General features: G+C 37.1%; 1 protein-coding gene across 4 annotated transcripts in view; it reads right to left on the reverse strand.

Annotated features, from left to right (window-relative positions):
* Positions 1-3,783: 3,783 nt before the first annotated feature.
* Positions 3,784-14,731, reverse strand: part of TAF1B (TATA-box binding protein associated factor, RNA polymerase I subunit B) — a 45,053-nt gene continuing 34,105 nt past the window's right edge. The window contains exons 10-16 of one of the 4 annotated variants that reach the window (XM_072926370.1): positions 13,136-13,313; positions 12,785-12,831; positions 10,003-10,093; positions 9,478-9,548; positions 7,451-7,676; positions 4,553-4,610; positions 3,784-4,445 (exon numbers count right to left, since the gene is read on the reverse strand). In XM_072926370.1, coding sequence (XP_072782471.1) covers positions 4,335-4,445; positions 4,553-4,610; positions 7,451-7,676; positions 9,478-9,548; positions 10,003-10,093; positions 12,785-12,831; positions 13,136-13,313 — 782 coding nt within the window. In that variant the 3' untranslated portion in view covers positions 3,784-4,334. Of the gene's footprint in view, positions 4,476-4,552; positions 4,611-7,450; positions 7,677-9,477; positions 9,549-10,002; positions 10,094-12,784; positions 12,832-13,135; positions 13,314-14,731 lie in introns of all 4 variants that reach the window. The other 3 variants (XM_072926369.1, XM_002196259.7, XM_072926371.1) reach the window with 3 other exon arrangements.

Consider the following 14,731-nt stretch of genomic DNA (forward strand, 5'->3'; position numbering starts at 1 on the left):
GAGTACTGCTACAATAGAGACCAGCCATATGAGATTACCAGAGGAAAGTGCTTGTATTTTCTTCTAAAATCACCTGATGTACTGCTGGAGGCAGAATGTAGATGCCAAGGGCGGGGGAGGTGTGTTCTGGCTCTGGAAATACTGCCATTAGCAGTTGTACAAGGGCAGCAGTAACCTCACATGAGGACACCACCTTCCATCTCCTGTTCTGGTAATCCTTACTCTTGTTCACCATTTCAGCAGCATCCTAGCAAAAGCAGCAGTGAAAGATTTTTCACATATGCCTGCTTCCACATCTTGGCATCCCCTTTATGCTCTCCCTCATCTAACTTGGCCAGGAACAAAGAACTTCACACATGAGGAGCAACAGGACGAGTAACTGTGGAGGAGATGCTGGAAAGCAAGCATCCTGCATTTAGCACAAGGACAAATGCAGTGAGACACACTGCTGTAACCAACCCACACATGAACACGCTCAGCCAGGAAATACATACAACCATATGTGCTGGGAAGCCCATTCCATTTTGGATCAAAATAGAAGATTCATTACACAGAGTTATCCTTACTTTTCTCCACATGTGAAGAATAAAACTTACTCAACCTGTCAAGGGGAAAGGACAGATGATCTAGGGGGCAGACACCTTTGGGAATTTATTTGGGGATTTAACATATCCAGACTTTACCTGTCCCAAAAGCCCTGTGGGTCCTGGCTCTTTTGCTCCCAGCCCTCCCTCCCCATCCTCTTGACAACATATTAAAATACCCTGATTTTTTTTATTTAGAACAAGCAGGCCTTATTTGACCAAAACAGGAGAAAAGTCATTTGAGGAAGGCACTTTCGAGATTTCCAAGATGTTATGAGAAAGCAAGATACTCACTGGCTTGCCTGCAATAGTGCATGAAATTTTCTTAAATCTTCTACACAATTGTTTCAGGGGTTGTGCTAAAAATGGTTTAGAAAATATGTAATTGCAGTGAAGTCCATGCAATACACTATGGCAAATAAATTAGATTAGCACTACTTACAGGCATTGGGCTAATTATCATTCTCTGGCTAAATCAGGTTCAAGGCCTTGACTCTATGTAAGTCAAACACCTCCCCTTCATGTCTGGACAACAGCAAAAACTTTCAAAACAAAAATGTATTTGACTGAGATTAATTTCATAATGAGAACACAAACACACTGATGTAGTGAAAAACTAGTAAGGGTAAAATACCAGTTGTGCTAAAGGCTGTGCCTTTCGAAAGAAAACGAAACATCTGTCGTATTTCTCCAGCAGAAAACAACAGAAAGCTTGCATTTAGGAGAATTCATAAAGCCAGGTTACTTTTGCCCATTTAAACACTTCTTACACATAAAGTAGGAAAAAGTGAAAATTCACTTTAGAAGGCACATAAAGGTCTTAGAATGACTGATTTGCTATTGTCTAAGTTAATAATTAATTAAGTCTTCTCAGTATATACTGTTTAAAAAGTTTATTCTAAAACCTCTAGTTGCCTTTATCTAGCTACTTAAGAACTGTCATTCAAATTTTAGAGTAAGAAACTAAACAAAGGGAGCCTCTTTTACTCAAAATTTACACGAGATTAAGTACAAAAATGTAACTGAGCTTTAGCTGGACGCTTTCAGCAGCTAGTTAGAGAAAGGAGCTGTAATTTCCAAGCCGAGAGAGGAGGTGACTGAAGCGCTGGGCTCTGCAGACGCCCTGCCCTTTGGCTGTGCCCGCAGCTGTCTGTCTGTCTGTCTGTCTGTCTGTCCGGGCCGGCTCGCACTAACTGCGCTGGGAGCCGCTGGCCCGGGAGCGCTCAGCTGCTCCTCAGCGAACTAAGGCACTCCTGAGCTCCTCAGCCTCTTCAACACCATCACTCCAACACACGTGTTGATTGATTAAACTGCAGAGAACTAACAAAAAGCATTTCTGGGGCACACCCTTTATTTTAAATCTTAGCCTATGTGTCCAGAAGGCACATGGCTCTTGATGATTAACTGCAAGCTTTATGCAAGTTTATTAAAGTACAGCCTTAATTTAGTCTAACATCTAAGGGAGCTTTCTTACATTTGTAACAATGCAGCAATGAGCACAGTATTTTTAATTTGTGAAGCTCAGATTTTACTACTACAGTAGTTTAGCAGAAAGCTCTACCTATAATTAAGTGTGTAAGTCCCTCAAATAAAGACTTCTGAATTAATCCTTTATGTATACTGAGGTGTCTTTTAGATAGTTAATTCAAAACTTTAACAGATATTACAGTAAAAAGAATGAGACACACTGAACCAGCATTTGAGCCAGCACTGTTGAAAAGAGTGACAATGTGTATTACACTTCTGTAGATTTTTAACTGATACAAATACTCATCTAGAAAAGTACAAAGAATAATTTTATCAAATACTTAAAAATATTAGTAATTCACTCAGGTGAGGTCAAACATAATAGCTAATGGCTAATTTTAAAACACAAACACCAGACACAAGAGGAGATTTAAACTGGTACGTTCCAAGTCCACTAATTTGAACATCAGTTCAGACACACCTTGCCAGCAGTCTGAGGTATCTAGCACAGCGTGGCAATAGATTTAGACATACTACCCTGTGCCCACTTACGAAATCTCTTAACACATACAACCAAGTAGTAATTCAGTCTCTTTCCTTTTCCCACACCAAGCACAGTTAAGTGCTGTATGGCTAAAACTATGCCTTCTCATCCACCTCTTAGTCACTTTACAGGACCATTGCTACAAATCCCTGTGCTACAATAGCTAATTAAATATCTGGAAAAGTAAAAACTTGCACCCAAACTGTGTCTTTTGTGCCACCCCAAATCAGGACACCATATTACCTCCTGCCTCTACTGAGCGAGCAAAGCCTCCCGGTTTGCCAGTATTTCTGTGTAACTATTAAAAGTCACTTTTAACAGTCCTGTCTGCTCTGCTTATATGTGAAATACCACTTTATCACTTGCTCTAGACAGGTAGAGTACATCACCTCTCCTATCATTCACCTGTTCCCACTTTTTAAACAACTTCATGGTTTAAACCCTTCAAAATCTACTCGCTGAACTGATTACCCTCCCAGATTACATCTCACTGAAGCCTTTGCTCAGGGAGGAAGTCATTACTCTTTGTCAAGTCTGCAGGCACCATTTTTCTTAGTTATAATAATGCTTAGAAACAGCTGTTGGTTTTGGTTTTGATCAAACAGATTTGGTAAGTTCTGCACTCTGTACTGATGGTTGGAAATTGTGAATTTAATTTTCATTCAGCTGAAAGCAGCATTATTCATCTGGGTATCTACATACTATCTAGGTTCAACATATGTATGCAAATTGTTATGGTGTCTTTCATGTAGTGGCAGCACCCAGCTTCATTTACATGTCGTCTGGGACAGTATAAGAACATGGTGCATAAATAAGACCAAGCATGAGAAACTGGTGGAATGGCCAGGGCACAAGCTTCTGAAGATGCTGGATTATAAAGCGGTCAGAAGAAATTCAAGGCTTTAACAGTAGCCTTGAAAAAGAAGAATGACAGGAAGCCTGGCAGTTACCACTGCACAAGAAATAGCATCAGATTTTATACTAGATACAAAAGTATCTGCAAAATCTGTGAAGCCTGAAGTGGAAGTGGACCTGAAAGGTGTTAACCTAAATGAGAGTCTCAGGCAAACAAGCGATTGGGAAATAAACAGTATGAAAGGAAATGTAGAAAACAGTGCCAGAGTTGTTCCAGAACAACTGGAATGCTGTTTAGAAATAATAAAGAAAAAACTCACTGCAATGACAACATTAACCAACTGCTTCTTTTATTTGTTAACATAGTATTTAAAAACAAAATAAACATTATTTTCTAGAAATATATTTACTGTCATACAATGGTAGGTAAAAAAATAGGTATTTTAATTGCAAAATCTCACAATGATATTAGATGCTAATGTCATGTCCGGTACACTCAAAATATGTACAATTATCCCCCCAAAAAAGGTAATTTCACAGCTTCCTGTTGGCTCAGATGCAAATTAATGAAATAAATGGTCATTTACAGTTTCCTTGGCAGTTTCCTTTCCCAGTATCAGTGACTCAAATTATAGATAAAACGACACTAAAACTTAAGTACAGTAGTAGATCTCAGCACTACTATCTTAACAAAAAATGTCCATGAGACAAAAGAATCAGTATAAGTTTAGATGTAATACCACGGTTTGGGATCCAACCAACTAATTCACATGGGTTTAATACTGGCGGTTTTAGGCCTTTTTTACTTCCTTAGCACTGAGTTGTATTTTAGTTTTTTACAGAGTTTCTTATTAAAAAGTTTGTGTTCTATCATACACACCTCATCATGGATATAAGAGGGCTGAATCCTCAGAAGAAAAGAGAACAATCTCAGTACAAAATGGTAACTCTGGGGAAACTCCACTTCTCTGTAATGAGCCAGATGACCACACAATCTGAAAATAAATGGGGAGAAAACAAAAGCCCTAAATTACAAGTGCATTTAGTATTTAGCTAGCATTTATATATAAAACTGTAATTAAAGACAAACTTTACACTTTACCAACAGCATAAATCGCCATTCTAGTTTACAGTGTTGACTCCTGTGAAGTGATCCACTCCTGCAAAACCATGAAGTATAGGACTGAACCAAGGTATCTTCAGAGCTGGTGCAAACACACTAAGAAAAAGCCACTACAGCTTCTTGCACTATGAATCAGGCTCTTACTCAGCCAGGTAAAGAATACATTCTTTGCCTTTCAGAAAACCGAATCACTGTTCTTCCAGCTTTTAGCAAAAGTAGCAAAGTATTAAAATTACTACCTCACCCTATTTTTTAAATTTCTAAGACTATCCAATTCAGACACCTTAGGCTCTTTACTCTGCCCTCTCTCCACAGGGTTCCCCTCTCACCTTCCTGACACTGTATCATAGGATAATAACCCAGTCATTTCTTGTCCATTGCCTTTGTGTGCTAAATACAAATTACATTCCTAGAAACAAGTGAGAAAAGCTAAGTCAAGTCAATGGAGTAAAATAGAAAACATTGCAGCAAACACTGATGAGGTCAACAGAAAGTAATTAGTGTTGTAGCAGCCTTCTGCTTCATTATTTTGCAGCTTTTGTGGTCAAAATGTTAATGAAAATAACAAGGTGATTTTATTTATGAAGTATATAAGGAAAATAGCAGACTAGACTTGCTGGTAACAAGTGTCAGACCGAACAAAGGACGACACACAGGACAATCAGCAGAGAGAGTTCTGTAAACATTAAGTTCAGTAATGTAGGTTGGAAAAACACTAAACTGGATAAGGCCCAAATTCAGTTCAAAATACTACGAAGTTTCAATTTTTAAATAAAAACACTGTACATTAATATGGGAGTTCAGGTGCTATATTCACTTATAAACCCAATACATCTTCTAACTCACTAGGTAATGCCTTGGGATGTGGAGAAGCAGTTTAAAATGTTCCCTGTGTCTGATTCAGAGCAGCTGTCTTAAATATTTACCAGAACAACGACTTGGATCTGTCTGTCCCAATTTACAGGTAAGTGTGCTAATTACTAGATTATAAAGTCATTTGCTCACTCCCTCTGGCCCAGCAAACATTTACATTTTACCTCAAACTGGAGGAACAGCCAGACCCATCCTGAATGCCAGGCAAGCTTCAGGGAGCACAGTTCAAAGCCTCTCCAAGCCTGGCACACTGGGAATCTGGAACTAGGTCTGTCATGCCATACATCCCATCCTCTGCCCCACCTCACACCCTCAAAAGCATTACAACATTTTTCACACTCTGTAGTACCTCATCACATACAGAATTATACTGTCCTTGAGGTTGGAAAAGACCTTTACGAACACTGAGGACAACTCCTGTCACCTAAAGACTTAGGTGTAATAGTAAATAGACACAATATAATAAATAGAACAATGGAAAATAATAAATAGAATAGCAAATCAGTTTAGAAGCCAGTTTAAAACAAAGTTTTATTTTAAAATGTAAAAGCATTTCACCAACCATTTGACTGATCTTAGCTTTGCTGACACTGTAATCACACTTTAGTTCCAGAAATAAAGCATTTTAGCAGTCCTGTTAGGCCATGCTGATTTTTAGAGAAAGAGAATTTGTAAGATTTTTTTTTTAGTTCTGTTCTACATACAAAGAGGATAAACCCTCATATCTAAGGGAGTAGATGTTGTTTTCCAATGTTAAGTAAGTGTCAGATGTATACTTAACTACTTGCATTGCAAATGATATAATGGGAAATTTAACCCGTAAGAATTTAAATTCAAATCTTGTTTCATGAAGGCTATGACAGTTTGCCATTAACATTTTAATATATTACATATGAAAATGTAGGTTTAAAAACAGACTTTGCATGGAAGATTATTCACACAAACATACACTGAAATATCCACTCATTCAATGTGTACAGAAGATTTACGCAAATCTGTGGTAAAAGGATTATTACCTCTACTCCCTTTAAAAAAAAAATGTTCTTATTCATACAAAAGAATGAATCCATATAACCAAACCTCTTGTAATGTAACACTGTGCTTACATTATTCCAACCCATTTATGTCACTGTGAGTATGTGAAAAGTAACGTGAAAAGGAAAATAAAGATAAGCAAATAAATCCACCGAAAGACAGAAAAGACTGCATACTTGTAAAACCCAGTTATTTTCAAGGGGAATGGACTGGTTTAAAACCAGGACCATATTGCTAAGGGGCTACTGATCTCTGAATACCATTTCAAATTATATACCAGATAGATATTTCACATGCTACTCAAGAGAGAAATGAAATCTCATTTCACATGAATGTAACCCAACCTTCTTTCAAAAAAAAACCACTTTCCAATACCATACACAAGAAATTCAGCAGAATCCAAGCCAGCTACAGAGTTGATCTTCTTCACTGATATTCACCAGTACCTTCCTTTTCTGGATTAGGGTTTCATAATACAACCAATAGCTGAACCAAGGTCTAGTATATGATCCAGAAGTCATTGTGATTAAGGCCATCAAAAAATAAGTATACTGATTTAGAAAATTAATTTTCTGTGCTTTTTTAGAGGCCAGGGAGGAGAGGAATGGGACTGGTTTTCCATTCTCTGGAGAGATGCATCACAAATATTTTTATAAAACACTGTAAAGAAACAAAGTGAGTGAGCATTTGCACCTAGCTGCTACTCTTGCCATGTGACTAGCTGTTGATTTTGTCTCATCTCCTCTTTTCTCATAAGCTCACTTTGATCAGTCTGCATGTCACTGTTTGTCTACTCACAGTCCCAGACTATCCATTCCTCACATACCCCTTTCTAGAAATGACTGTAACTGTGTGTTAGCACATAGCTGTGCACACACCCTGTATTTGTCATTTGCAAAAATATATGTACAGGACTTTACTTTCAGGAGAACTTTCCAAAATGCATTTAGCAAAAAAGTGAATACTTACTTCTCATTACATAGTTTAACAGTACACAGCCAATAGTCAGGGTTCATGGCTGTCAGTAAACCACGTTTTTCTTGCAAAATTCCCTTCAGGCTATGCCCATGAAAACAACTCCCATCTCTGTTTTCTTCAGACCAACTTAACTGAAAACTTGAAGGATTTGGCTTTTCAGCATGTTGCACTGAACCAGACAGCTTGCCAAACTGATTTTGTAAGTTCACAACCATTTCTGTGCAAAGCGAAACAAAAGAAACAAATGCAGAAGCATTAGGTACCAGAATACTGTTTAGAAGTGATTAATACAAGAAGAAGATGGGGTATTTGTGCTTTTAAAATTTCTTTTGGCTTTCTTTTAAACCTCTGCATGAAAGACTGAGCAATCCTGGAAGTCTCTAGGTTATCTCTGCCACCCTCTTTAGAAGTTTCAGTGAAACATCTTGAAACAGAATTCAAAATGCCATGTCTTTTATACCTGATGCTATTAGTAGTGGGGCACTCTAAAATATTCCTGCAAGCAAAACATGTAAAATCTATTTGAGACTGACAGGACTTTTAGGCTGATAGGAAGCACATTCATACACACATGGATTCAAGGTTAAGCTTTTCATGGTGCAAATTTCAACTGGTAAAAAACCCCAACAACAAAAAATCTCCATTCCATGTTTCCCTGCTGCTAGTGGACAAATGACAAGCTTTCCTAAATTACTGAGACTGAGAAGGGAAAGAAGGTATCATGATAGATCAGCACATATTGTATGACTGCCTGTGCCTTGTTTCTCTAGGATAAAATGCAAGTTAAAAAACATTGTTGGAGCTTTAACTTCTTTTTATTAGCTGTATTTAAATAAACTCATTCATGTATTGAAGAAAAAAAAAAAACAAACACAAAAACACAGGAAAAAACTCCTAAAATAATCCAAGGGCTGGAAAGTTTGTCTTTCAAGTTGACACTAAAATCTGTGATCAAAATCCAAGGTTTAGGAAGGTTTCCGAAAATCTGTACTTGGCACGTAAGTGTTCTATAGCACTGTCTCTATTATGGTACATTTGTTTTAAGATGAATCCTGCCCAGTTGCAATTATGTGATGTTACTGCTCATAACATTATGATAAAGTTCTGTAACCAAAGTGGTCCTCTTCTAGCTCCAAGAGAAGCAGAGCCAGGATCACCCCAAGAGGATTTTGAAGAGTAAGTACTTAAAAAAAATCCCATTGCATTCTTGAAGGAGAAATCCAACATGCGTAATTCAAACCAAATAGGATTATACAACTTGTTTAGAAGTCCCTGAACCAGTTGCTTCCAGAAACAGAAAGAACATAGAAAAGGAAAAATAACACTTGCCACACTTAATATCCCTCTCCAAATACCTGCTGTTTTCTGGATAACATAAAATGTAGAATGAAGAACTCCAGATCTAATTTGGCTGAATAAAATTCTGGTTTTCCTTATTTCTGCAGACAACTGGGGTTTTGTTATTTTGTTTCTTTGCTTTTATGGCAACACAAACCCCAGAAACTTTTCACAAGTACTTCCAGAGCTACTAAAATTCAGCAGCTGTACCTGCCTTCTGACCACATGCAGCTGGCTTTCCTTGCTTCCTGTAGGGGATTGCAATAAGGAGTGGGAGAGAAGAGAGACGTGCAAGATCTACTAAAGGACATACTGGGATATTCATACCAAAGCATTCAAGAAACTAAAGGAGGAAACAGACAGGAAAGCAATGGAAGACCAACAACTCACGAGGAACTCTGATATAAAGGCAAACTAGAGAAGATGAGGATAAGAGCACTCCTTCTGAGACATGGTTCAGTAGGTTGCCAGGAAGACTGGCAAAGGCAGTTTCAGTTGTGCATGTTTGAAAAATTCCAGCCATAGGTTGTAAAACAGTATTACATTAATTGTATCCAGAGATGAAAGAGAGGAGACAAAATATTTTAAGATGCAAATGTTATCAGTCACAGCTGAAGATCTTCTATGATGGGAAAAGTTGGAGATTTCTGTGTTTCTGGGAAGAAGCAAAGTTTACTCACGTCTTCTCTTTAGAACTTTAGATTTATTCTTGATTGAATAAAACAATGGCTTTTCACATCTCCATAGATACCTACCAGTAAGAGACATAAGCATTGTTAAAAAGAAAGATGGACCTAATGAATAAATGAGTAATAACTTATTACAAATACTGCTGAAGTTTTAAATTAAAATCAAAATAATCTAGTGCTTAGTGCTATTAAAAGCCACTGCCCCTTCAACATATAAAGGAAATGTTTTTCTGAGTAGGCAAACCAAGGCATGTTAGCCTAGATCTACTGTAATCAAACTTAATTGTTCAGCTGTATAAGCTATTTTTCACTGTAAGTGGAACATTTAATAAATAGCCTGGATAAACATTATGAGTGTAAATACAAAATTAAGACAGTGATTTAATCATTCTATTCACTCAAGCTTGGTGAATGGATATATGGAGCAAATTTCTAACTTTTTTTTTATTTCTGTAGGGATCAGGAGTTCATGCAGAACTGTCTACCTTAAAAAAGAAGTACTTAAAAACCTCTTACTTGGCTTTTTCTTCATCCAATTTCTTTTGCTCCACATCCAAGGAATGTTTTACTACCTCATACCACTTCTTGAACTCAAAATATGGGCCCCCTGAATGAAACATACACACTTTAGTTTGGGAAAAAATGAAAGGAATGACAGAGAAGGTGATCTCCAAGCAGTTAGACTGTACATCTTGCACCTGTATACAAACTACCCCAAATGCTATGTGCTTAAAGAAAACACATTTGATCTAATAATTCTGTAATAAGGAGAAATGCAGAAATGGAGTGAAAGAACAGTATGTCAAAAGAAGTGCAAAGAAGCCCTATATCTTAGATTTCATAGGTTTAGCACAAGTCAAACCTTTTACCTATTTTCTGGAAAGGTGAGCCTAGAAACTACCTCCTCTCTACCAAATCAACTAGTTCTCCACTGTGTGGAGTGGCCTTCAACTGTTTCAAAGTAGAATTCAAGGGATTAATGGAACTATGCATCAAGCTTAAGTTCAAACAAATAAAACCTTAAGAAGCTCAGATGCAAAATTTCACATAGTTTCATCAGCTCCACACTGTCTATCCCACTACCAGTGAAATCTTACAGGATTGGAAAGATAAACTACACAGTGGTCTTCATATCAGCCTCTCATGGTTTGGAGTACAGGAGCTTCACTTGTTGATATGTGAAAAAGTATTTACCAGCACATGCAAAGACATGAAAACATAGGATATTTTAGCAACACCTTTATCACTGATCCTCCAAAGAAGCTCAAGACTGAAGCAGACCAACTTGGTACAGTAAGGATATGGGTTCCACACAGAAATATGATGTAGATTCGTGTATTTAAAAATAATCAACTCTTATTCCCTGTGGGTGGAATATCTGCATTGTGAATTAACCAGACTTTGCATTTCCCCATGGCCCGAGCTGCACTGCATGCAATGCTTGCATCATGCTCAGCTTTGCCAGCCAGCTGTTCAAACTCTCCTGAAGGTGAATATACTGATCTTACAATCAAACATATACCTTTTGTATTATATGCATTTCTGCTGTTTGTATTATCCTGCCTCAGAATGTCTAGATTCTAAAAACATAGCTGGTCACAAAAAGCAAGAGATGCATGAAAGGAACAAAGACCCCTCAGCAGTCCTTGAAATTCAAAGGGCTGGATACAACTTCTTTTATGAGCTCCTTAACCACGAGGTTTAAGTAAATACTCCTAAATTGCTGGGAGAGCAGTGTGGGAAGTGGTAGAAATTTGTGTTAAACTTTCTATGAATTATTAAGGTTCTGTCACATGCAAACCCGTTGTCAGAGACATGATGCTACACTGCAATAACCTCAGTACTGCTGGTTTGTTGTTCATGTAGCTGAGCTGAGTGGAAAATACACAGCTCTGATACACACATACAAATACATCTATATATATCTGAATCACCTTTAATTTGAACAAAACCTGTATTGTGGAAGTGTGCAGTTCACAGAACACACACAGTAGGTAACTACAACTATCTATTGTACTGCTTCCAGTGTGACTTGAAGAAATGTAGGATACTTCAGTTTAGAATGGAGTCAACATAAATTGAATCTTTAAAACTCAGTATTAACCATTATTCATTTAAGCACTCTAATTTTGGGAAAATGCCAGAGGCAGTTTTGAGCTCTGGTGCTGATCAGCTGTCTAACAGAAATTCTCACATCAGCTCCTCTGTGTGGCTGCTCACCATCACTCCGAAATCTTAAGCACAGGGACAACAAAACAGAGCATATGGATCATTTGCACCAGCGGATTTTAAAGTAAAAAAGTGGGCAAAGAATGAGCTGTTAATTCCCAAGGGCTATGAGACTTGTTAATAAGGGAGAAACCCCATTAAGATATTAATGAGCCTCAGCTTGTAAAGCAGTTGCACAACTCCCCACTCCTGCCACTATCATGTACTTCAAGTTTTCAAGGGAAGTAAAAAGGAAAAGAAAAAATCCACCATAAATTTTTGTATCCACCTGAATGTGAAAATTACCAGTTTTAGTTAACAGTGACTGTCTCTAGTTACAGCAGTAATTGAGCTCACACATGACTAACACCTTAATTTTATTATGGACATAAATTTTAAACATAGTATCAGAAGGGTCAAAATGACCCAAAACTGGATAAAAGGCCTAACAGATAAACCACTGTGACACATCTTGGATCTTATCTTCAACTGTGATTTGGATTGGACCATGGAATATCTTCCTGAAGATTCCTAATCTTTGATTTGGTCTTTCTGCCCTCAAAGAACCATGTTCACACCATTATCTCCTCCATCTTAATTGCTGCTAGCTTTTCCACACTCTCTCAGGATAATTTGGACTAAGAAACTAGATTACATCTGAAATATGTTACACACTAAGACATTTTATTTAACAAGATTAAACAAGTTTGGATTTTATCATAAATGTGGTTTGATGCCCCTAGTAAGTATCTGCTATTTACGATCAAAGTGTGCTCCCTTTTCACGGCATATCCATTCATCTCCACCTGCCACACATAAAACTCTAAACCAAGTGGCAAACATGCACAAGCAGAAGCAGAGAGGCACCCAGCAAAATGTGTACCAAACTCCCCTATCCCAAACAATAAGAATTCTGCAGGTACACTGAGGCCATTTTACATGAACAGGATCTACTCTTTTTTCCAAATAAAATTTGCCCTTAATGAATGACAAAAACACATTTTCATTATCAATAGTCTTTCTAACCCTGATTGCAAAACTGTTTCATTTACAAAATCATAACACTGCTTCTACTAGAATATTTATGTACCTTCTGTGTTATTTTTATTTCTTTCTTCAGCAAACTCTGAAAGTATCCTGTAAAAACATTTTAAAAATCACACTGTGTAGTAGATCCAAATACTGCATTTTTCATATGAAGTTCAAATACAGTGGACAAAAATTACATCCTAATTTTATGCCAAGTATCAGATAAAACCCAACAAATTTTAAAAGTAACTAATATTTAATCTTTAAAATGCCTTCAAGTATATGGTTTAAGCTACTGAACTTAACTGAAATTCCAATTGTATAAATTTAACTCTAAAGAAAGAACAATCGGAGACAAGCATTTGCACTATTTGAAAAGTGAGGGTTGCTACAGATTTGTCTGTACACTTACCATTCATAATTATCATCTAATAAAAACAATAATTTGAGCACAACTACAATAACTGCTGCAGCGAGAACATCATATTTCACTTTTCTTGTTGACTTATTTCCAGGCATAAGAGTCAGGAAATCCACTTCTCCAATACCAATCTTTTTCACCACTCGACAAGTCCAATTATGCAATTCATCTGATGAACATAAATAAAAATATAAAATGTTAAGACAAGCTAGAAACATTTTTACAGTGCAATATGTTGGCCATTTGAGGAAAACACTGCTTAGGTCTTTTAGGACCATTTGACAGCCATATCTTTTGGGCTGAGTATTATTTTTGGATACTTTTTAAAATATTTGACAACCTTCACTGTGCTTACGTGGAAAACACTTGTGACTTATTCTCATATAGAAAATTAAAAAAAATCACATATTTAATAGTGCTTTGATGCTACCTGAATAATGCAGTGAGATCACCCTGAACATTCTTGTGGGAAAGCCTATTGTAAATCCACATAAATGTATTTTCAAAAAATCCTCAAAAGCAAAAAACTTGTGACAAACTTTTTTCCTTCATGTTGACTATCACCCGTGGCAGGAATAGCCCTGCACAGAGGAGGAGCAGGGCTGGCTGTAAAGAAGCTGGCAGGGCAGGGCAGCACTGGCTGTTCCCCCAGCAGACGCTGCCGAGATCTCCACGTGCGGGCTGGGCCAGGGAGATCCAGCTGCAGCTCCACAAGATACACAGCGGGCTATCTATACAGGCTCTTATTACTCTGCTTATTTTTCACAGATACAAATCCCCCAAATTTCTCACCTTTCCTGTTCAGCAAGAAATACAGGAGTTGATTACATCACCATCAGATTCCACAAAGGTTAGCAATGTATGACTAAGTACAACCTTAATCCAGCTGTACTTATACCCTCTGCTGCTTACAAAGAGTTCAGCAGGGACTAGTTTTTAATCCTCTTGCACATAACAGTAAGAGTTAAAAAAATGTGGAAACTAAATTTTCTTATAAATACTAGAATCATATTTAGTTTTATTTCAGATACATAAAATAGTCTCTTCATTGGTATTTAGTGTCCTTTAACACTCACAATGCATTGCTTTTTTTAGAGTTGTTAGAAAACAGCAGCGGCCCTTTTTCAATTTTTAAAAAAATGCTTATACATGATAAAAATCTTAGTTGCACAGAAAAGGACAATATATTCCTCTTCTGCAGTAATTTTCAAAGAGTACTTAGCTTTGCATTTCTCTGTAAAAGACCTGAAAATAACAAATTTGCAGCCTTTTTTCACAACCTGTAAAATAATGTAATCCTCTATGGGATCACAACACTGGTGTAAAACTACAAAATCAGAATTACTACTCCAGAATTTTAGCTGTAAACCTGCTGGTTATCTTCTCTTCATTCAATTGTGAATAAACAAAAAAACAAACACTCCTATTCACTGTAACTAATTGCAAAATAACACAATAACTCCCTTCCCTACTATGAACCATTTGAATGTTTTGAGAAAAAAAACTTTACAGGCCGTTTGCCTGTGTAACTCATCTTCAGTGAACAGAGAGTTCACTACTAGGACATACTGGTCTTTCTTTGACAAG

Source organism: Taeniopygia guttata, chromosome 3 (assembly GCF_048771995.1).
Source record: "Taeniopygia guttata chromosome 3, bTaeGut7.mat, whole genome shotgun sequence".
Taxonomy (NCBI): Eukaryota; Metazoa; Chordata; class Aves; order Passeriformes; family Estrildidae; genus Taeniopygia; species Taeniopygia guttata.